The 24737-nt window shown below is 36.1% G+C and overlaps 1 protein-coding gene and 1 long non-coding RNA gene across 4 annotated transcripts; both read right to left on the minus strand.

The window, feature by feature from the left end:
• Positions 1-1190: 1190 nt before the first annotated feature.
• On the minus strand, positions 1191-23934 carry LOC132154920 (aspartyl/asparaginyl beta-hydroxylase-like). 3 transcript variants are annotated; one of them, XM_059563648.1, is made up of 10 exons: positions 23769-23934; positions 11516-11671; positions 11348-11392; positions 10593-10661; positions 5827-5898; positions 5376-5444; positions 4055-5125; positions 2630-2665; positions 1695-1739; positions 1191-1213 (listed from the first exon to the last, which is right to left on the minus strand). In XM_059563648.1, exons 1-10 carry the CDS (start codon positions 23803-23805, stop codon positions 1206-1208), a joined length of 1608 nt encoding a protein of 535 aa, XP_059419631.1. In that variant the 5' UTR covers positions 23806-23934; the 3' UTR covers positions 1191-1205. The 3 variants fall into 3 exon arrangements, with proteins under 3 accessions (XP_059419631.1, XP_059419630.1, XP_059419632.1); XM_059563647.1 differs by lacking the exon at positions 23769-23934 and adding an exon at positions 13658-13811; XM_059563649.1 differs by lacking the exons at positions 11348-11392; positions 23769-23934 and adding an exon at positions 13658-13811.
• LOC132154923 (uncharacterized) lies at positions 6272-8251 on the minus strand. The gene is made up of 2 exons (XR_009437211.1): positions 8023-8251; positions 6272-7177 (listed from the first exon to the last, which is right to left on the minus strand). It is a non-coding gene; the product is annotated as an uncharacterized LOC132154923 (long non-coding RNA).
• Positions 23935-24737: the final 803 nt, after the last annotated feature.

Genomic DNA, 24737 nt, shown 5'->3' on the forward strand with positions numbered 1-24737 from the left:
CATTTGACAATAAATAAGCATATACTGATTTGTGATGTCCCACAAAAATTACTAGGTAAGATCTTTACCCTGCTATAAAAAAAATATAAAAAAATGCGGTGTAAAGTAGGTTGCTCCATATTTGTGTGGGCATCCTCCACTAGTTATTATAGAAGACTGCACAGCCGTGGAGTGTCTACCTGAAACGGAGCTTGTCAAATCATGAGCCTACGATACATGACTTACTGAAAAAGACAAGTATATATATATATATAATTAAAAAAAACAAAAATAAAAAAAAAAACAGGGGCAACACTAAGCATTTGAGTTTTGAAATTTCCTAAATGTGAAGAACTGCAAAAACTCTTAGCAAAAAAGTTACAGTATCGAGGAAAAATACAAAAAAAATCAACAGAGGTACCAAAATGTTGACTGTATGCTGGAAGTTGCATAAGAAAACAGTGAAAATGTACTAGTAAGTAAAATGGCTCAAATGATTTTTGTTTTCTTGCATAGTCAAAAACATGGATTTTCATACATACAATACATTACATACACACACACACACACACACACACACACCCATTCACTCTATACACAGTTCACTTAGCAATTATCGTGGTTAACCTGCCAGCATAAACTTGTCCTTGATATGCAACATTGGAAATGTAGATTCAATACATATTGGTAGTACAAAAAGGGTAAAAATAGCAAAAGATCAGTGCAGCTTTGCATAGTACCGTCACAATGAAACAAAACATCAGATTTGATGAAGAAAGAAACACTGATGATTTCAGTGCCGACTTGAATATGAAGATCTCTGAGCTATAAAGCAACATGAAGGTGTTTTTACACGCAGGAAAAGAAAATACAACCAAACTATCATCAATGATAATTAAAAACAGACTACTTCACATCTATGTTAGAGGATGGGGAAAAAAGCTTTGTCTGTAATTAAAGAAAAAGGATTCAAAAGGGAAAAGGGGTAGGAGTCAAATCACCCAAAAAAAGTGGACAAAACATTCAAATAAACATGTTTTTTATACACAAAGAGACTGCATTATCAATTAACACGCTTGAGTGTGTAAAAAAGGGAATTTAAAGGGAAATAGAAATGTAGCTTTTTTTTTTTTTTTTGCTCCATGGTGGGAATTGGCAGCTGCACACTCCTGGTGGACTGCCATGTGGTGCTGGTCCTCTCTGCATCTTACTTACTGCCTAATGTTTTATGTTTCTGTAAAACAAAATTATCAGCTTTAAAGACACTTAACCAGTTGTATGATGTTTTGTTTTCAGTTGAAGCAGATGCTGTATAAGGCAGAGACAGTCCACTTTGTACATATGTGAATGTTTGTTTACTCTACAATGTGCATTAACTGGATTTTTCCCATACATTTGAGCTTAAGCACAATTTATGGTACCACATTGTTGTCAGATTTTGGTGGGGTTATATGGCTGCTGATACAATAAATTTGCCTTACGAAGACTTTCCTTGAACACAGTTATAGCATTTTTACGTACATACATATACTTACATACAGAAACAAATCATTATTAAAATAAGACAAACATATCTATAGATACATAGACAGAAACAATATAAATGCAAATTCAAGTAAAGAGCAGAGAATTAAACTGCATGAGTAAAACATCCTTAATGAGATGAAAACTTCAATTGTGATGAAAATGAATATCACTTTGAAAATGTTGATTACCTGTGGGCTCTACTTCAATTTGTTCTTCTGTTTGGTTAATTTCCTCTGTTAAATGAATAAGCAATAATTAAATACAATTACACATTAAGGACATACTCCACCCAAAAATTTTGTCATTAATCACTGATCAACCCCATGTCGTTCCAAACCCGGAAAAGCTTTGTTTGTCTTCGGAACACAATTTAAGATATTTTGGATGAAAACTGTCCATTAGACTGCTAAGTAAATTACACTGTCAAGGTCCAGAAAATTATGAAAGACATCGTCAGAATAGTCCATCTGCCATCACTGGTTCAACCGTAAAGTTATGAAGTGACAAGAATACTTTTTATTCGCGAATAAAACAAAAATAACGACTTTATTCAACAATTTGTCTCCTGTGTCTCTCCACATCACCGTCGCACCATTTTGGAAAATATGAGCTGAAGGCAGGCAGCTTACGCCACAAGGATGAGCTGTTTTCTTTCAAATCAAAGCATAACTACATTTAGAAAACTTATAATTGTGGTGCGGCTGACACAAAAGAGCGTAAGCTGCCTGTGTTCAGCTCATATTCTCCAAAATGGCACTATGGTGATGTAGAGAGACACAGAGGAGACAAATTGTGGAATAAAGTAATTATTTTTGTTTTATTTGTGTAAAAAAGTATTCTTGTCACTTCATAATGTTACGGTTGAACCAGAAAGTCTCAAGCTTTCTGGTTTTCATCCAAAATATCTTAAATTGTGTTCCAAAGACGAACGAAGCTTTAACAGGTTTGGAACGACATGGGGGCAAAGTGATTAATGACAAAATTTTCATTTTGGGGTGGAGTATCAGTAAAAAAAAAAAAAACGATATTAACCATAGAATGTATTATTCAACAACTTTCTGTACAGATCAGGAAATCCTCCCAGTCTTTATCTTTTATAGAACCATAAAATTGAATTACCAACCTGCTTCATCCTCCTCAGCCTGCTCTTCTTCAGCAGCTGCATCCTCTGTAACAAGACAGACACATTTCACAACAAAGCAAATATAACTAATTTCCTGTTGTCTCTGTGTAGTATCTGATATTAATAGATAATGTTAGCATCCACATTATTGTACTTACTGTACTATTTTAACATAAAGACTAGTGGTCGACCAATTTATTATTTTTTTTTTTTGACAGCCGATATCTTGGCAAGCAGTGTGGCTGATAGTCGATATAATTTTTCTAATTATTTTAATTAATATTTTAATTAAAATTTGAAATAATTTGACAATGGATTTAAAAAAATAAATGTTTAACATACTTATACCTTGGATGACAAAGTATTTTTCACAAATAAATAAATAAATAATACAAATATAATTAAACACTAGTGGCCGACCGATATTGTTTTTGTTTTTTGTTTTTGACAGCAGATGCCGATATCTTGGAAAGCAGGGGACCAATATAATTATTATATTTTTTTTATTAATTTTTAAGAAATTTGAAATCATTTGACAATAGATTCAAAACTAAATGTGTAAAATAAACATACTTTAGATGACAAAATATTTTTCACAATTAAATAAATATTTAATTAAAATATAAATAAAAGGAAGTAAACTGTAGTCAACACAGCACTCAGTATTCTGGGAAGTTTGTGTGCATTGGGAATAAAAATTTTCAAATAAAGCCAGGGTAGCACTCATTTTACATACAGCACACAGAGAAAATGACATGAATAAGACAGTCGGCAATGCATAAAGTGCAGCATAATTTGAAATCACGAGTTTAAAGTCTAAAGCATTCAATTCACACGGACCGACCGTCAAACAGAGAACATGTGATCATGCAGGTCAGGTCACATGCACACTTCACAAGATCTCACAGCTGGATTCGAATAAGTTTGCAAGGTTTGTGAAAAAAGTTCATTAGTTATTGAAAGATTTGTTTAAATCACATAAATGCGTATTTGCTTAATGCTGACGGCAAACGAGAAAGTATTATAATGTTTGCCTTTCTATTACTAATAATATAAAAGCAATCGTCATAATACTTTTTGTATACATTAATTCCTTTGTTTAACTGTTCTACCTGATTATTAGGCAGACCTTTATCCGTTTTTAGACCGAACTGGGAACAACGACAGTAAACAAGAGGGTGAATGTGAGTACTATGTGCGCAGGCGCTACTGCTCTCAGCGCCGTCAAAATAAAATTTGAACACATCGGCCGAACAGAAAAACGTATCGGCCGATGCCGATATATAAAAAAAAAAAATATATATATATATATATATATCTGCAGATATATCGGCCATGGCGATGTATCGGTTGATCACTATACAAGAAATTTTGAGTATTATTTTTGCTGCTGTATAATAACAACCTGAGTGAACTTGAGAGAACAAGAAAACATACCCTCTTCTTCAATATTTTCCTCAAACTCTGTTTCCTCCGATGTGTAGTCTTGTACATCCTCATCTTCCTGAATTGGCTCATCGGTTTCCTCTATAACTTCCTCTTCTGTTACGGTTTCTTCTTCAGAGACTGAATCCTCAACGGTCTCTTTGGGTGTTTCTACTTCTTCCACTGGTTCTGTTGTTTCAGATTCCTCCTCTTGTTCAGATTCCTCTACTACTTCTTCTACTGGTTCAAGCTCCTCAACATCTTCTTCTAGTGGTTCAAGCTCCTCAACATCATCTTCTTCCTGTACAACCTCTTCCACACCTTCTTCTACTGATACAACCTCCTCCACAAATTCTTCTACTGGTACAATCTCCTCCACAACTTCTACTGCTACAACCTCTTCCACAACAACTTCTACTGGTGTGGTTTCCTCTGCTGTTTCTTCCACTGGTGCATCCTCTTCTTCTAAGACTACATCTGTTGCCTCTTCCAGCGGTGCATCTCCTCCTACTACTTCTACTGGTGCAGCCTCTTCCTCCAACACTTCCTCGACTGCTTCTTCCACAGGTGCAACCTCTTCAGCTACTTCTTCTACTGCCTCTTCCAGCGGTGCATCTCCTCCTACTACTTCTACTGGTGCAGCCTCTTCCTCCAACACTTCCTCGACTGCTTCTTCCACAGGTGCAACCTCTTCAGCTACTTCTTCTACTGCGTCTTCAGGCGGTGCATCTTCTACTACTTCTTCTATTGGTGCAGCCTCTTCCTCCAACACTTCCTCAACTGCTTCTTCCACTGGTGCAGCCTCCTCAACCGATTCTGCAACTGGTATGACCTCTTCCTCTTTTGCAGGCTTTTCTATTGCCTCCTCAAAAGCCTTTTCCTCAATTGGAAGTGTCTCTGTAATCTCAGGCTCTTCCTCCACAACTTCTGGTTCTTCCTCAGGAACTTCTTGCTCCTCTTCAACTTCTGGTTCCTCCTCAGCTACTTCATCTTCTGTAGAAGTGGGCTCTTCGTCTACTGCCAGAGGTTCTTCTTCCACAGGAACAGACTCCTCTTCCACAGTCTCTGGTTCTGCAAGGGGAAAAAATAATTATATTAAATTATTAAACAGACTGTATTGTTAGGTACCAATATATTTCTTAGATGAACATGTAAGGGGTGGGGGATGTGTAGAACTTTGTGAATGCACCAGTTCAGAGGATAGGTCTAGTTATACTCCATTGTTTTGTCGTATATACAAACATATGTACAGCTATATGTATGAGTAAACAAATAGCAACAATTGCATATTGTAATTTAATAAAGGACATAAAAGCCATACCTGGTGGTGGCTGAGCTGCTTCTTTAACTGTAGTGGCTTGGATTAATTCCTCCACAATAGATTCAGGAGCTGAATAAGAAAAAATATCAAAGTAATTTCTACACCGAACACAGATGGTACGTATATACACACAAAACACCATCCTTATGAACACTGTTAATGTTTAATGATCCATTAGATAAGGCCAACAAACCTACTAAAAATATAGGTTTGTTTACATTAAAAAAAAAAAAATTATTAATTTCAGGATCATGGAAATTCATCTTGTAATAATGGCAGTAGCTTGTACATTTACATTTACTTTCCTTACTTGCATATCACATTAAATTTCAATTTATGTTATAAAATCCTGCATCTTATTTTATTGACCTACAAAGATTTATATGCATCAATACATTTTCACTGCACCCTTATTTATTGCATAAAAATGCTGTGTATGATTCTTCTTTACCTTCTTCCACAGGTTCAGCAGGGGTTCCCTCAGCTGATTCACTGGTCTCAGTAGTGGATTTCTCTTTCAGCCCTGAGGATTTTACATGTGGATGTGCATACATGAGGCAAGTGTAGAATACAGTCACATGAAACAAGCCCTCTATGAAGTGCATTAAATAACCTTTACACTTTCAAAAAAGGATTTCCATAACCTTATGACGTTTGGTATACTTTTGCACTAGAGCTTTTTCTGTCCTATGTTTTATAGGTACAAATGTATGCATTTTATGTTTAAAACAGACCAATAGGGAAATAGAGGAGAGGAAAAAGGAAAATTTTCTGAAGAGTTTATAGATATTATTTGGGAAAAGCAAAGCATTTTGTGGCAAAAAAGACCAGTTTTAATTCAACTTTGTTTTTCTTATATTAATCAAGACTGAAAAAAAAATCACTCAAAGCACTGATAAAACAAATCAGGGGATTAATGTAGTTTATTGATAACAAGAATGTTCTCACTTAGTAAAATAATGCTAGCTGTTATATTTCTTATAAATGAAAGAAGAAAAAAAAAATCAGAGAAACATCGATGTTGAAATCTCACAAAATAGCTAGCATTTTGTAAGAGTAAACCAAAATTCTACCCTCAAATAAAAACATTTTTAAGATAAATAAAGAACTTCCTTACAACAATCGGCATATAGCACCTCGTTCTGTTTTTGCCTCTACTAATCTCAATGTTATTTACATCACTGCTTATCTCTCATAGAGACAAAAGGTCTTGCCTTCGGTTTATAAGATGTGGTCTCTGAAGACTCACAATGGCCTGAGATTAAATTTAGCCAAATGTTAACAAATGTACACAAAATATCTAACAGTAGCTGATGTGCTGCCTTACAGCTTCTTTTTAGCTGCAGCCTTCTTGGATTCTTTGCCTTTTCCATTTTTCTCAACCTTTTTACCATCATCATCAGCAGCAGGTTTCTCAAGAGATTTCTTTTCAGCCTCTGGCTTTTTCTTCACTTCATCATTTTCCACCTTCATAATCTTCTTTGCTTCTTCAATTTCAGCCATTTTCTCTCTTTCCTCCTTCTCCTTTCTAATTCTTGCCATAGCCTTTTCCACATCCTCTTTCTCTATTCTCTCCCCCTCCTCTTTCAGTCGAGCCTCAGCCCTCTCCCAAGCCTTGGCCTCCGACTCCTCCCTGATACGGTTCAGGGTCCTCTCTTCCTCCTCTTTGGCTAGGATGTGCCTCACTTCTGCCAGTGCCAATTTAGCTATCTTCCTAGCCTCCACTCTTTCATGGATGATGGTGAGCTGCTGTTTCAGAGCTTCCCTTAGCTTCAACCCAACATCTTTGGCGTGGGAAAGCTCTGGGGAGAGACTTTGTTTGATGATGTGGTCATGGTAACTAAATCATAACTACACACACCTCAAGCCACAACGCAATTAGTTGGCATGATGCAAATCATTTCACATCAGAATTCTCTCATTAGTATGTTTCAGATATCCTCTACACCAGTGGTTCTCAACTTATTTAACGGCCTGCTGGGGCATAGTCGAAGGCCTACCATACAGGCTACAATACTTCAAGTGTTTCTACTGTAATTATGACAAAGATGCTACTTTTTTTAAAGAAACTGTGAGCCTTGATATGAAATGAATTTACCATAATTTATGTGATTCCTGAAGTTTAAGAAACTGTATGCATATAATACATATATACACACACACACATATACATATATATATATATATATATATATATATATATATATATATATAAACAAATACACCTAATTTAAATAATTTAAGTAATCTTGTGGCCCAATAGAAGTCTGCAATGGCTCCCAGGTTGAGAATCACTACTGTATACATTATATTAGAAGATGATGTATTTAGGATGTTTATAACAAGTCCACAGCACCCTAATATTATTTGCAAATAGCCTGGAAAAACTATACACAAGAATTACGTGTGCATGTAGCTCTTTGTCATGTCATCATTGTCCATGCAGACTCATAAAAGTCAACTACAAAAGGTAGTATTGTAAAACACTCCTTGGTTAAACAGAAAAATAATACATAGCTTAAAATATTCGATGTCAGCTAAGTCAGGCAAATGGAAACAAACAAGTCAATCAAGTAAATCCTTCAAGATCCCAAACCACACTAGAGGCTAATCAGCTGCATGCACTCAGACCAAGTATGCAAAATACCTCCGTTTCTCCTGGAAACATCTTTCTTTTCGTCTGGTGTAAACGAGACAGACAAATAAATTCAGTGACTGCTACTTTAAACAGTTGTACAATATAAAGTCCTGTGAGGTCTTCTTCATACATTTAACTACTGATGTCAAAGAGTATACAGCCAATTGACCCATGTCTGCCCTGATTCTATTGTTTGAGTAATTTGTGCAATGCTCTGTAAAATACATAATGGTTGGGGACTAATACTTTCTAAATAATTTTTATAGAAAATCTTTGTAAAATGATCCATATGTTAATCTTGTTAACAACAAAAAGTCAAACGACACCGACAACTGAAAAATATGGCAACAATTGCAAAATCATTAAACCAATTGATCTGGATTGTTGATTTACCAAAATAAACACTAAAACTGTTCTTGAAATGTTCGAAGGTATAATTGCGACATAAGTGGTATTAAAGTTGTAATGAAGGAAATAATACAATTGTTTTTCAATCTAAATTCCTAACTCTACACGCAATTAATTTCCTTAAAATACATTTCCAGACACAAAAGAAGCCATTTTTGTAAATAAAATCAGCAGTAAATACTGTACTTCTTGCATACAAATTCATAGCCTTCTCAATTCCCACCTAGTAACACATAAGCCATATACAAGCACTATATTACTTATCAGGCGCTTTAGATTGGCAGGTAGGAACTGATTGTTGACAGTTACAGAAATCAGGGGTTCACGAGACGTCTCCTAAACATGCCACTGAACTAGTTTTTGGCTGATGAACTTATGAAGTTCCTGATTTGACAGCTGTGTGCAATCTCTTGATTAAATCAGCTATACACCCGTTTAGACCAGAGGTTTTCAAACCGGTCCTGCAAGCACCCTAGCACTTCACATTTTGTATGTCTCCCTATATCTGACACACCCATTTCAGGTCTTGCGGTCTCTACTAATGAGTTGAATCAGGTGTGAAAGATGAGAGAGAGACATAGAAACTGTGCAGTGTTGGGGGTGCTTGCAGGACCGGTTTTAATACCAGTGGTTTAGACCAAGTTTCGTGCATAACTTTTGTTATTTGAGGTAATACTGCAAGAGGGGAGAGATATATATTAGGTACTGTGTATCTAATCTATCAATAGTCTCCAAATATCTGATGAAGGACAGCAAAGGCAACTCACAAGACAATATAGAATCACAACAACTTTACTGACAATGATATATAAAACTACCTATTCTGTATTGAGCAGTACCAAAAAAACAAAACAAAACAAAAAAAAGGTTAAAAGGACATATAAAACTTTAAAAAAGATCTATCTCCACCGAGTTGCTGAGGATGCAAATCATCCCAAAATGCAATTATTGTGTAATAATAGCTCAAAACTATTGGAAGTGATAGTCAGATTATAAACAAGATGTCTTATGTACAGTGTTAAACTGCAAGACTCAAATAGAAATACATATGTCGTTCATGATATAAGGGAACTGAGGCATGCAGCAAAAGTGATGATGTTCCATTTACAGCACTAAAAGTCATATGCAAAACATAAATAGTGTATTAGTAGTTGGAAACAACCGTTGCAAAAGAGCTGCAATGAAGTATAAACTACACAAGTTCAATATTTACAAATATGTAAATGTTCATAATGAAATCATCTTCTCAAGAGTGTGGAAGTCCCAAAGTGACTGTGTTGGCGATCTTCCCAACAAAATATTTCTTCCAAGTGTTGGGAACAGAATCAAGTTGTCAAAGGAGCAAGTCCTCCTCTAATAAAGTGCTTCTGTCACAATTGGGGTAGAAAACACGACTATTGATTTTGAAGGCCTAAAATAACGCATGTCTTTTGGCCCTGAACCCCTTCAGTCTGTGACGTGCCAGCAACATCCTCTGCTGCTGCCTCGGTTTCTTCATCCTCTAGCGTTTCAAAAGGACTCATAATGTCATAAAGGAAGGTGAAGAAACCTTGAAACCAATCAGTGCCCTCTTCTGCTAAAATATCGAGGACTTCCTCAAGGGAGTCTGAGTTTTCTTTGCTGCCATCTTTGGTCAGCCCTATACAAATGGGAGAATAAGGAAAAAGAGAAAGAGAGGGAAAGAAAGAACAGTGGGAAAGCAAGAAAATAGAGAGAGGGTGGTGTTTGTTTGCAAGGTTTAGTAGATAAAGATTCAGTGCTATTAAAAAACAGAGGGTAAAGATGCTTTTAAAGTGTAAAATGAGGTAAAGGAGAAAGGGGACATGCATGAGAAGGACCAATGGGGCTGTTTTTAATAAATATAAAGCTCAGTTATTTGTGAAATCAGTTCAACTACATGCTAAATCTCTTTACCTTCTTTCCTTACCACATGACTTTGCCTTACATATAATGTTAGCAAGTTGGTCTGATATACAAAATCATGCAATAAGGCATTAATCTCTCATCACTTCTTCAAAATGGTATGTTGTTTGAATATAATGATGATTACAAAAGCATGAAAAGGTACCATGCACGTGCATCTGATTTAATTTGAAACTGCACAAAAGTAAACCAAAGTCAGTCATGCAAAACATCATCTGGTAAGATTTCATTGGAAACACAGCACTTGCCTAGTAGTACTTTAGCATCTTCCACATCAAAGTCTCCGTCACCATCAGCATCATAGGACACAAGTTTACCTAGAAAGTAAAGAGAATCTGATTTAGTCTTTTGACATGGGTTGTGAATAATCAATTGTGCCATATACGGAACTAAAAGTCCTATAGCACTTTTAAATTGCTCTTATTTGTCTTCTATCAAATAGTACAAGATTTCCTGTAATACTCAGAACTAAGAAATATCCTTAATCCTATTTTAAATAATTCCGTAGCAATTACATTAACATTTTATCATATTCAAATAGTTAGAAAATATACACTCCCATCCAAAAGTTTTGGGGTCAGTTTTTAAAAGTGTTGGAAAGAAATAAAAATATTTTAAAATTATAATTAAAATAAAAAATTACTGGTTTTAATTTTAATGTATTTTATTCCTGTGATGCAAAGCTGAATTTTCAGCATCATTACTCCTTCAGAAAACATATGCCGATTATATTTATATATTTATGTTAAATAGAAAAATTATATAACATTATAAATGTCTTTACTGTCCCTTCTGATTAATGTATCCTTGCCAAATAAAATTAATTTTAAAAAAATCTTATTGGACCCAAACTTTTAGAGTTTATTTATATAAACGTAGTGTATATTTAAAATAAAGGAAAATGACACTAAAACGGAACTAACAAGTAAATGGCAGCTTTACTTCCCCAGTTTGCAAATGAGGTTTATGGTGGTGATTCTATTCTGTGGTTCAGATGTCATACCTTGTAATACCTCTGAAAGATTATAGCGCAAGTCCTTTGCTTTGGCTGCATGCAAATTAAGGCCAGATATACAAAAATAAATTACATATAACATTTAAGTAGTAAGTACGTTTTAAAACTACAATTAAGTTATACAAAAAGTCTGAATAAGAGAAACCAAAGACTCACCAATTACACCTTGATAGTCAACAAGGTCAAAATACACCACGGCTACAGAGGTCCAGACGCCCAGGAGAGCCAAAACCATGAACCAGGTGAAAAACGAGGTTCCTCCTCCAACCTCTGCTTTCTTTCCATTCCTATGCACCTGCTGTGGCTTGGCATCTGAAGGATAAAAGATTTATAAAGATTATATCAGGAACAAATAAATCAAATGTAAAGTTATTGAATTTAAAATGTATTTATTTAACAAAATCAAATCAGTGCAGCACAGCAAAAGCAAAAACCCCTGTGTGAATGAGGAATACATGCTCAAAATTAAACCATGACTTTAAAAGTAAGATTAGCTCTTTAGTATTGCGGTACACACAAGTATTCACTCAAGGCCACTAGTCAATAGACTATGTAACATTAGCTTTGAAGACGAAAATGTACCGGAGACCAATCAATTCTTTCTATTTTCAAATCCATATATACGATCCAAGGGATTTCTGGTTCAAATGAAAGATTCCCAAATGTTGAAATATTCCATCAGAAATCACAGAGGTCGACCTATTTATCGGTTTTACCGATTAATCTGCACCGATAGTTGAGCACTCTCATCGAAACGTTTGTCTTTCTGTGGCTCTAATAAATTCTGTATGCTTCATTTATAAAATAGATTGCGCTTTCCGTTTGCTCCGTTTTTTTTAAACACTGATCTTCAAACTTATCTTCGCCTCATTGTTCATTCTTGAAGTCAACTTGTGTCCGTTTGATGAATTAATAAACTGTTTTAGAGCGCTGCTCGAGTTGAACGCGATGCGCCCGGAGTGTGTGTGACACCGGTGAGTTCTCGTACTCAGCGCTGCTCTTTTATTTTGATTAGATAATCATTAAGTGTTCAAGAATAGAAGCAGATGAAGTGCTCAAACATTGTGCTGGTATAATTGTAGGGCTGTGTTTTCCTGCGATGCAGAAAACGCGGACAGAGTCGCAGAAACCATTCATAAAAACGGAATTCAGTTTAGATCGCATGATGCTCGCAGTGATTTCAGCATCTGCCGTCTTACTAAATAAGGACGAAAACACATAAACAACATCTCCAGAACTGCTCCGAGAGAAACTTCATGAACATCTGACTGTTTGACTGGAGCAAAAGCAAATTATATCACATGCACAAAATTTTATTAGTTTATTTTGCAACCAGTCAAAATAAAAGTCCGGTTTTGATGTCTATTTTTTCAGTAGAATGTACATAGCCTACTACTACTACTACTAAAATGAAACAAACATTATTTTTTAAGAAATAATTACATGATTAGGGCCCTATGAAATGTTTTATTTATTCCAATTAAAATGGAAAAAACTGAAACCAGAAAATGTAAATAACAGAATTTTGAAATAAATAAAATGGAAATTAGGAAAGAAATTGAACAGATTTCATAGGGCCCAATTAGAGTGTGGTAATTTCAACATTTAATATTTACTATTACTGTTGTTATTATTACTACTATTAATATGGTTTCGTGCATTTTTTTTTTTGTAAATAAAGCCAATTTAGTTTTTTTTTAGTATCCATTTTAAATCCAATATCAGTCGACCCCTAATCTATATTAATTACAAGGTGACAAAACTCTAAAAGAGTGCAGTTATTCTGAGGTCTGTTGATACTTCTCATGGAAGTGTGGTATAAATACATCTGCATACGGAGCTCTAGTGGGAAGAATGAACAGGTGTTTTGTCCGCTACGTTCTGCTAGGTCAAGCCACACATTTGTTCATGCACACACGCACACTACAAACATTAGTTACTTATATACAGACAACAATAACAACACTAAAGTTCTACAACAAAATAAATACTTTTTTTATAGTTTGTACAGGCGTCACATAAAAACTAAATTAAACAATAAAACTTTATAACAATACATGATTAGGCACTTAAGAACCCCCCCCCTCCCCCCCCAAAAAAAACATCAATTGTTGCTGTTCATATATATTAAAAAGAAAAAAAAGAATAAAACTTAAAAATGAAGTATTGAATAATATTATATATTAATTTTCAAAAGTTAAGGTTTTCTCTCACACCCCCTTGATTATGAAAGGTCATAATCTCTCGTCATAAAAGGTTATTCCAAATAATAAAAATACAAAAAAAATACAAAAATACCGGTTTCTTCGTTCACCACCTTGACCTCTGCATTCGGTTCCCCCATTCCTCCAAGCACAGTGGGGAAAAAGAGATCCTACCCCAAACCCCTGTACAACAGCAGGTCTCCTGCCTTTTTGTTCCTTGTGAATTGAGCCAGAACTTAATATGGAACTCCACCAGCAAATGGATTATTTTTAGAACAGTCCACTTGAAAGCCAGAAAATCTCAAGCCCTCATAGGAAAGGGTAGAGGCAAATCCCACTACATCCCGCTGTTTTTAGTCACATACGAAAGCTGAAATGGCTGATTGGTCACCCAAATGACTCTACTTGACAAAAGAGTAGCACACAATGGAGGATACACTGCTTCGTCACATACATGCATGCATTTTAATGACATGCAAATCAAACTTTGGAGGGGTTTTTCAGCCTCCAGGCAAAGTAGCATTTAAATCTTGGCAAACTTACAGCGACTCTCCTGACGCAGAGCTATTTATTTTCCATACAAGGACCAAACTCCTGAGCTTCTTGTTGAAATAATAAACATGTAAGTGGTGTCTTCTGCTTGGATTTGGCAAAAACTAATTAGCCATATAGCTGAAACAGAAAAACCTGCATCAAGCTAACATTATCAGCAAAGTAAAACGACCAAAATAAAGAATTTCACTTGTGCTCACCAGGGCTGAATTTGTTCGATAAAAAAAATATTGTAAAAACAATAACATTGTGAAATATTACAGTTTAATTTTTTTTTTTATCAGCATCATTTTAAATATGCTGATTTGGTGCTCAGGAAACATTTCTTATTATCAGTTTGAAAAATCAGCATCCTTATTAAAAAGTAGATCTTTTATTATTTTTTTATTTAATTAATCGGAAAAACAGTTTGACTTCGATCTCCAACGATTATGAAAATGCAATAATCGGGATAAAACGATCATTGCGCCCCATTCCGCCCCCTTTTGCAGTGCTGCGCTTTCGTTCCTCCATAAAAGCCCAATTTTCCGTGCAAATCAGTAAAATCGTGTAACGTCACTTGACTACGGAAGTTCTAAGCAGCCATGCATTATAATTTTTTCCTTCTTGTTTTCTCGTTATCTCGACATAACGAAAGTTGTTTTCTCGTTATAATGATGACTTAATTTTCTCGTTATCTCGACATAACGAAAGTTGTTCTCTAATAAGTTACAAAACTGCGCCAACAGGTGGCACTATAGACCTAAATATAACTGGGGTGTTGTTCACTGTTCACTTTACTGTACGCGGACCTTCCTCGTGATCGCTATAATTTGTGCAGTATTGTTCATTACTTTAATTAATTCATAAATGTTAAATGCTTGAATCAATATGCTTATTTTGTGTATTAAGCTCTTGCTAGATGCATGAGTTTCACCAACGCGTACTGGGTCATAAAATAACTGCTTATCAAAACCAAGGTTGACGTCACTGTATTCTGTTTGCACCTATATCTTTATTTGTGCTTCTTTGAGGCACATGATTGTTAGTTAATAAGCGGAGATGTTCTGTTTATCCAAAGTAGGATGGGATTTAACAATGTAGGCTATTTGTGATGTGCCTCTTTTTCTTTTTATTAATCTTTATTGTTAATCATATTGATAAGAAATGTGATGTATATGTAAAGTGCATAGGCTAATTTAATTCAGTTTTGTTCTATAAATGGTAAATGGACTGCATTTATATAGCGCTTTCAACAGACCACATGGCCATCCAAAGCACTTTACAAGTTGCCTCACATTCACCCATTCACACACCGACTGCGGTGTCAGCCATTCAAGGCGCCATCCAGCTCGTCGGGAGCAGCTGGGGTTAGGTGTCTTGCTCAAGGACACCTCGACACTTGGTCAGGTGGAGCCGGGGATTGAACCACCAACCTTCCAGTTTGTAGGCAACCTACATTAACCACTAAGCCACTGCCGCCCCTATAATGTTGTAATATTTTATTTGAATGAATGAATGCTCTTTTCAAACAGAAGCTTGTAATGCACATGATATCGGTCACAGCATATAGTGACTACTAAAAATTACAAATTACATATAAATGTATTTAAAATAAAGGGAAAAGTGAGTTTAATCTAAGCAGCTCTAAAAGATCTTCGAATAGTTCTGCATCCTTCTGAAGGCACTTAGCCTGTGTTCGCGGTGTTGTTTTGAAATGTTAATTACAAAAACAAAAAGTTTGGTGTACTGTCTCTGGAAAGATCAACAGTGATTGATCAGCCTTTATTTATGTATTGTAGACGTTATTACCTAGGTGAAGCAAAATTTGCTGAAATATAGGCTACAGTAAGAGCGCCTGCATGGTTGTCCATCAGATGCCTGTCAAAGTTGAGTTCATTACTATAGCAACAGTAAATACTTTCATTATGTCGTGATAACGAGAAAACAACTTTCGTTAAGTCGAGATAACGGAAGTTGTTTTCTCGTTAACACGACTTAATTTTCTCATTATGTCGACTTAACGAAAGTTGTTTTCTCGTTATCACGATTTCATTTTCTCATTATGTCGACTTAACGAAAGTTGTTTTCTCGTTATCACGACTTAATGTCGAGATAATGAGAAAACAAGAAGGAAAAAAATAATAAAGCATTGGTCGCTTAGAACTTCCGTACGTGACACTTGATTTATCGAAGTATATTTATTCATGTTTTTAAAAGCATTAAAGAGAACTTGTGCTGCTCCTCAGGAAGATATGCACTCCGAGACGGAACAAAACACGGACATGTAAAGTCATCTTTTAACTCAAGGTGTGCACCTAAACGGTCAAATACACACAAAAATGTGTCAAAATGCTTTGCTTGGTGATTATTCATGTGTACCTAGGCTTTGTCAGTCATGTAATAAATGAACGTTAAGAGTTGAAAATGAAAATACACGTGTAATAGTCATTTGGATCCGTGCGGCTCTTAAAGTGACAGCGGGCTGTGTTTTATTTTACGTTTGATTATTAATTTCTGTAGAAGGCTGTAGCACGCTACATGAACCTTTTCATATAAACTAAAATAAATACAAAACTAAGGCCAAACTAAAACTGAAATGAGACATTAATAATAAATAGTATAGTGAATAAATGAAATAATCATACTGCTTGAGACTTGCATAAAACAAAACATTAAAGCACAGTTTGTTCCATTTGTATCTTTTCTATTGTATTTGTCCTTTGCTTTTTTATTACTGACGGTTTAATTATTTTCAATAATTTTGAGGACTTGTTTTTGAGGAATTGTTTGCAATTCCGCTGGTCGCTACAATGTAGATGTCATAGCATCCTTATATACAGGAAATGTGTATTTGATATGCATCACTATCTTTCATAAATCACTCATATAAAGTTTTGGTCATATGGCCCCCTCATAATAGTGTTAAATAATCGTGACTAAAATATTGACCAAAATAATCGTAAATATGATTTTTGCCATAATCGAGCCATACCAGCGCATACACCCCCGACTGGAATCTTGAATGACCAGCACATTGACACTGCTTTAGAATAATAGATTGTACTTCATAATTTTGATTAATTGATCATAATTGATCAATCCACAAGTCCAGTGGATTGTCTGATGTCACAACAGGAGTTCAAATGTTACATATATTTATTATAAATATTATTTTCATTCATTAGAATATCTGGACTAAACAGTGTTACTTGTTAAACACATAAATGCATTCTTCATTTTTTGTATGAAACAGAACATTTAATATTGTGATATGCACTCTGCATTTACTAAAATCAAATATTTGCTACACAGCCACATATGAAAGTGAATTGCATTGGATTAAATGAACAGAACAGTACAATCATTGGAGAACTGCTTGAGAAAAAAACCAAATGCAAGCATGTCATGATAGACTGTCATTCCTTTACCATTCCTGTTGCACTCAGCAAGTTATTACAGGGTTTCCCCTACCATTATATAGGGGGGGCGCCCCGCCCCCCTAACGGCTCGCCCCGCCCCCCTTGAAGGTCAAGTAAATTTGATTTGATTTTCTTTATAGCGCCAGATTACAATTTATTTTATTAAACAAACTAAATAGCCCTTAAGTAATATGTTATTTATCTTATTTCCACGATGGTAGGCCTATGTCTTTTCTGTCTGTTTTTGCGCGTTTACAGTTATCCGAGTTAGTTCGCACGCGCGCTCACTCACACACGCGCGCTCACTCACACACAAACAAACAAACAAACACTTGCGTCACATACAGATGAGCACTAGCGGACAGCGCGGCGGGAAATATGTCGCGTCAGCCAGATTTAAACCAGACAAAAATATTTGCGTTTTTTAAAGATGGCAACACTCGCTCTACTGCGAGTAGCAGTCCAAGTCTAAGTGCTGCGCATCCTGCTGCCCCTGACAATCATCAAAAGTCCAGTCATCATCACCGGATGACAGGTTTTGACCCAGCTTGGCTGTCAGAGGGGAAATACTCCCCTTGGCTGTACAAGACTGATCTTGGTAAGTAACTAACTAAATACATACATACATATAAATGTGACAGCAGGGTTCTCATCTAACACATGACTTGCCAATTAACTTATTCATAATATATTGTGGTAATACATGATGGGTAACTGAAACCTGTAATTTCATTAACAATAAAATTTATATTAATGAATTACATGCCGCTTGCTATTTACATTTGTGTGTTTAAAATGTTTTTAGTCAGGACATTGTAAATCTGCTGATTAAATAAGACAAGAGATATTTAATACGCTTTGCAGGCCGCTCTGTGTTGTAATGTATGGGAATGTCCTGCGCACGTGATGACGTTCAGAACAGCGCGCGTTCACAGCAGTGCTGCGTCTGACAGGATTATTCTCTCCAATATGCTGCATCATAGAAAAGAAAACTTCTAAAAAAAAAAGCCCAGTTAAAATCTGTTTATCATATAAATGTATTAACTAACATTATTACATGGCTTGGTTGAATTCCAATATAGAATGCGGTCTGTTATTTCTTGATAACAGACCGCTGCGAAGTATAACACACCGTTGCCATGAAAAACAGAGCGTTGCTATGGACACGGAACGGACTATTTTCTTTAGCGGAAGCAATACAATCATTTTTAAATCAATAAACTCCTTTTTAAATCAATCATTTGTGTCAAATTATTTTTTTATTTTGTAGGTGGCCATGTAATAAGGGGGATAATGTACTGTATAGCGAGGCGGTTCTTATAGAGATGTCGGGGTTGTTATTTGCTATAACAGCTGCGTTGCTATACATATCCCTTACTTAACGAACAATGAATGAGTATTTATAAATCTTTTTTTAGTTGTTAGTTAAAAAATAAAACTATTTAAGCTCTGGTCCATTAATATTTACAAATACTTCTATAAATTTAACAAAGGTTATTTGCAAAAGTCAATTTTAAAAATATTTAAATACGTTTAATTTATTTTTTTTAAAGAGATATCTTATGTTACCATTTTTTAACGTTTACGAAGCTACGCTCCCAGACAACCAATTTATGAGATAGATAGATAGATAGATAGATAGATAGATAGATAGATAGATAGATAGATAGATAGATAGCACATAAAGAATGAAAATGAAATTATTTCTTTTTGGTTTTAGGAATGTTCTGTCGAATATGTAGACAGCATAAACAAGCGGTTGTGAGAGGAAACCAGACCCGGCCATTTATAGAGTCTCCCTGCCAGTCCTACAGAAAGGACAAACTTGACAAACATATGGCATCTGAGCATCACAGAACAGCCTGTCAGCGCCAGTCAAGTTTGATAGCAGGTAATTTTATTTTATTATGATTCGATCAATAATATGTTTGATTCTTTATTACAAATGATGCATATAATTTCAGGCAACACTGTCCTTGCATCATTTGAGCCCACAGTTGTCCTGGAACATGAAGCTGTGGTGGGGGCATTCAAGTGCTTGTACTGGCTAATAAAGCATGAAATAGCCCACCACACCAACTATCCAGCCTTGCTGCAACTAGCTAATCTGTTGGGCTGCACCTATTTTGACAAGCTCAATGTAAGTTTCTTTTGTAAATGTTTACCATATTTCTTATTTGTCTTATGTGATCCCTATATGGACAAGTAATTGGACGTTTCTTACATAAAATTAGTTAAAGAATTCATACTGCATTTACTTGTCAAACATCTTTTCACTTTTTTAGATTGGCAAAAGCACCAACTATAGATCACACAGAATAATTGATGAAATGCTTGAAATTCTGGCAAATGTCATTGAAAAGCCAATATTGAGAGATATTTCTCAGTCACGAGCCATAGGCTTGGAGATTGATGAGACCACAGATGCATCTGTGTGCAGACAGCTTGACATTCATGTGAGGTAGATCTACTCAAAGTGTAACAACATTTCATTGACCAATAAAATTTAAATAACAGATCATTGAAAAGTAAAAAAATGTATAATTTTTTACATATAGATACTTGGACAATGCGGGTAAGGTCTTCTGCCAATTCCTGGATCTGATTTGCCTTACTGACGGGAAAGCAGATTCAATAGTGGCAGCACTAAAAAATATTGTTCACACGAAGGGCATACCGACACACCTAATCTTTGGCCTTGGAACCGATGGTGCTGCTGTAATGACAGGTGTCACCTTCTTTTTATAAATAATTAAACTGTTTTCAATATTTTGTTCCTTGTTAAATTAATAAACAAATGTATTTAATAGGAAGACAAAATGGAGTAGCAAAACAGTTATCAGAGGAATGGCCACAGCTCCTAAGTGTCCACTGTGCTGCACATAGGCTAGCTCTAGCCTGTAAGGATGCATCTGAAGAGGTGCCTTACATGGCTACATTTAGAGACCATTTGGAACAGTTACACCTGTACTTCAGAAACAGTGCAAACCGCTCTGCTTCTCTGAAAGCCGCTGCAGAGATTCTCGGTGTGTGTGAGCTGAAAGTGAAGGTAAATAAGTTATGCCTAAAAGAAAATGACATATGAATACTTTACTTGCATTTATATTCATTTTTTAAACTGTTTTTTTTTTCTGTCATTGACTAGCAAGTAAAGGACACACGGTGGCTCTCCCAACATGAAGCAGTAAAAAACCTCCTAAGGAACATAACTGCTGTACTGGGTGCCTTGGCAGACGAAGTAGAGACCCGCAAATGTCCTACTGCTAAGGGACTTTATTCATTCCTTGCCACCTATCGCTTCATTGCCGCCCTTCATCTGCAAGCTGATGTGCTCCCTCACCTGGCACGCCTCTCTAAGCTCTTTCAAAAGGAGGATGTCATGTTCCTGGCAATCAAAGAGCAGGTAATTTAAATAACTCAGCTCAATGTTTTATCTTATTTATTTTTATTTATAGGGTACCACAATTATTCTTTATGCTTAAGTCAATATGCTTATTTTTTCCAGGTACCAGTCACCCTGGCCTTAATAAAGGGCATAAAAGATTCTGGTGGTCATCAACCTGGCTCACACCTGAGTAAGTTGACCCAAAATTTGGAAGACCCTTCAGGACTGGGTGCATTCTGCATCTCTGCTGAACAGGAAAGAGGGAGAAGAGGGGGTAATGCAGGAGACAGACAGCAGTACTGGCAACGATTTCAATCACAGGTTATGATTATGTGGCTTTTGTCTGACTTTATTGATCTAAATTAAATATAGCTGCTGCACAGTTTTATTTATCCTAATAGTTTTCTAACATGTTTCATGTGTTTGATTAGGTGATGGATCCATATTTGGATGGCCTCATTGCCCATCTCGAGAGACGTTTCTGTGAGGTTGGAGTTGTGGCTGCATTTGGAATACTCGGTCCACAAGCAGCTACACTCCCTGATGACACTGCACACACAAAACTGAGGATACTGGTAGAGAAGTTTTGTTCCTGTGTCGATTTTGGAACAGTCCTTGAAGAATGGGCTTCTTTCAAGGAGCAAGTGGTCTCAGGTCCACTTAAGGTAACTTACAAATGTGACATTTTTACATGACATTATCTTGAACACTACACTGTGTTACTGATGTCATTTTGAACCTTTTTTTAGAACAAGACACAGCTGGCAATATTGTCTGAACTGTCTTCAAAATATGAGGAGTTTGGTGCCCTGTACCCAACAATGAGCCTGCTGGCTTCTATTGCTCTGACGGTCCCAGTCAGTAGTGTAAACTGTGAAAGGGACTTTTCAACCATGAACAGGGTAATACAAACTTTTCACAATAGGATTTGCTGCTTTTAGCTATATGTTAAGCTATCACATTTAACAGTTAATGCATTTGCAGGTCAAGACAAACATCCGCAATAGGCTGCAAGGAGACCATCTTGCAGCATGCATGCGGATCTCAATAAATGGGCCAGACATTTCTGACTTCCCATATCAAGAGGCTCTGGAAATGTTCTTCCAGAAGCCCAGAAAGATACACTGCAGTGACAAAAGCTGCACACTTTGTGGATAAATTACATAAAAATAAATCTTCCAATTTTTAGTTTAATGTAATTCAAATAATTGTTCAGTTAATATATTCACTGCTGCCATTAAAAGAAACAAAATGAACACCATGATTCCTTTAAGTGTTTGACTTCCAACCCCCCCCCCCCGCTCCCCCCCGCTCCCCCCCCCCGCTCCCCCCCCCCAAAGCTGTAAACCTAGGGGAAACACTGTATTATGTGCAGCTGAAAAGATTCCTGAAAGCAATGATTTTGACATTTGATGAAAGAGAGCATTCCACCAATTTATGAACAGCTGAATTCTACAATTTTACCAAGCAATGCATTAGAAATGCATCAATCTGAGGATAATGGCTTTGAAATTGCTAACCTTCAGTAGACATTTAAATGGGTGTGGTCCTGGATTATTATCATTGCATGAAAAGTTTTCCATAGTGGATTAATATTGTAAAATGAAATGGTTTCATGGAGAGAAATGGAATACTTAGTGTTATACATCACTAACACCAACATATTAATAAATAAATAACAAACATATAGGCCTACAAATCAGGTATCACGTGATGGCATTTGATTCCTGTATTCAGGTATACAATTGATAACTGCATTTATTCTCATCAGCTTGGTGTGCTTTATTGACTCAAAATATAGAGCAAACCATCATAATAATTCAGGCCACATGATAAATTAAGCTTTTGCATGAAGAAAATAGGCTTTACCATTAACAGTAGCTATCAAACATAACAAGGTAAGGTACACAACACTAAACAATGCAAAAATAATAATAATAATAAAATTAATGAAAGCAATTTTACTATATAATTGCACGTATTGTCCTGTAAATACATACTTTCATCGTATATGGTGAAGTAACTTACAGTTAACCTATTTAAAGGTTTTTACGGTAACATTTTACAGTTTTTGAGTTAAAATTACCCTCAGTACAGTGTAAAGTCAGCCCTTATGATAACTCTATACACGAGTTTCTAAAAAGTAACTGAGGGGGTTCAAATTCCTTCAACAGCTAATCGATAGTTAATCTAACGCTCTTGCGTAATAACCACGCAGTTACTAAAGTCAATAATCATGGCTAGATAGCTAAACCCCACGCCCGGACGTTATTAACCAGCAGTGGGGTCCTGCAGACTTTCGGTGGGGACATGGGACCCTAGAGGCCCCGTGTAACCCCTCCCATGCTCTCCCAATATTGACACGTGAGCATTTAAGAGCTCACACTGTCTGGGGCAACTCTGATTCCAGCGATGTGCAAACATTTATATACAAAAATATAGGTCATTTGCTGCTGTCGGAATTAACAAACAGTGCAACAAACTAGGTCTTGTGGTGCAAGTAAGAATAAACGCATTCAGAAGCTCTGCAACCATTTCGTCCAATTTTTCCAAGTGCACAGACATATTCAGTGGGGTTTATTACACCCCTCTCGGACTGTTTCGGATAAAAAAGTTTTACTCGCTCAGAATGTAACGTTAGCAACGATTCAAGAACTATTTGTGGTTACAGTGTAACACAACTAACTCAGTTTATATATCACGACTGTAGTCGACACAATGCACTGGGGCCATTCGCGTTATTTTGCTTGTTTATAATCTCTGTACATGGCATTTAAATTAGATAAAAATCTTGTCGCCCGATTAACTTTCAGGCCTTCACAGAAATGCACGTATTTTTGACGGGAGGAAAATGTAAACATACACACCTTTTTTAATTGTTCCTTTTGCGTTTTTCTTAGTCATTGCAAGTAAAAGTTCTTCGACGTTTCTGTAAACTGACTAATTTCAGTCTCCGTTCTGGTACGGATGCCGTGCGAAATCAAATATCTACGCCTCCGTATGTACACCGAGGCAAATAACAACCCGTCCCCATTTTGATTGACTGAACATTCGACCAATACTGTCCAGACAAAGACGCTGTGGGCGGGGCAAATGAAAATGTCATCCAATCGCTTAGCAGTAGCCTATGACTTATTCAATCGTGTGGATACCTGCGAGGTAAGACCGCCCAGTCCGGCCCCTGTATTTTTCTGCCAGCACTGGAACGTGGCAAGATGGAAGGTTGGATTTATCGCGAGATCATAAATGTTAATGTTGATGATCCAATCCATAGCTTTTCATACATTGCGGTGAATGCAAAACAATTCACTCAATGATCATAATTTTTTTTGTCTTTGATTTTGTCGTGTTATGTGTGAACTATATAGAGCGTAGGTTGTGATTTGCACAATCACTGCTGCCTGGACTCTGGAAGTGAGATCTTTTCTGCCTATAATTTGCTTGAAAAACTAGCCTGTAGAAAACGATTAAGGAAACAGTCCAGTTGCACAGTACGTTAGTCTTATCAAACTAATTTAGAAGTGCAACTGAATTCGTCCTAATAATGCTTTATATTGTGAGGGGGTGAAATTAACAACGAAAACAGTGTACTTTTGTCTTGCAACAAATTGTTCCATTGACTATAAGTTGTGCCCAACCCCCTTTCTGCTTTTGTCCACCTCATCCTAAAAGGACTGTAGCAAGTAGAGTGGAGTTTTATACTTATATGAGTTTACAATCTGTAGAAACTTTCATTTGTTTTCAAACTGTTATACACTCTGGCATTCATATAGGAGAAACTTAAATAAGATTTTTCAAACAATTGTTTTGAAAGATTTTCACAAACCATTTAAGAA

Source organism: Carassius carassius, chromosome 12 (assembly GCF_963082965.1).
Source record: "Carassius carassius chromosome 12, fCarCar2.1, whole genome shotgun sequence".
In the NCBI taxonomy this organism is placed as follows: Eukaryota; Metazoa; Chordata; class Actinopteri; order Cypriniformes; family Cyprinidae; genus Carassius; species Carassius carassius.

Bases quoted from the DNA above. Each gene is read 5' to 3' on its own strand.
- LOC132154920 (XM_059563647.1), bottom strand. From the start codon at position 13,703: ATGGGGGAACCGAATGCAGAGGTCAAGGTGGTGAACGAAGAAACCG. The intron at 11,672-13,657 runs GTATTTTTGTAT...TTTATCCTTCAG, and splicing joins GGTGGTGAACGAAGAAACCG to ATGCCAAGCCACAGCAGGTG. The intron at 2,666-4,054 runs GTTCTCTCAAGT...CAGAGGATGCAG, and splicing joins AGAAGAGGGTATGTTTTCTT to CTGCTGAAGAAGAGCAGGCT.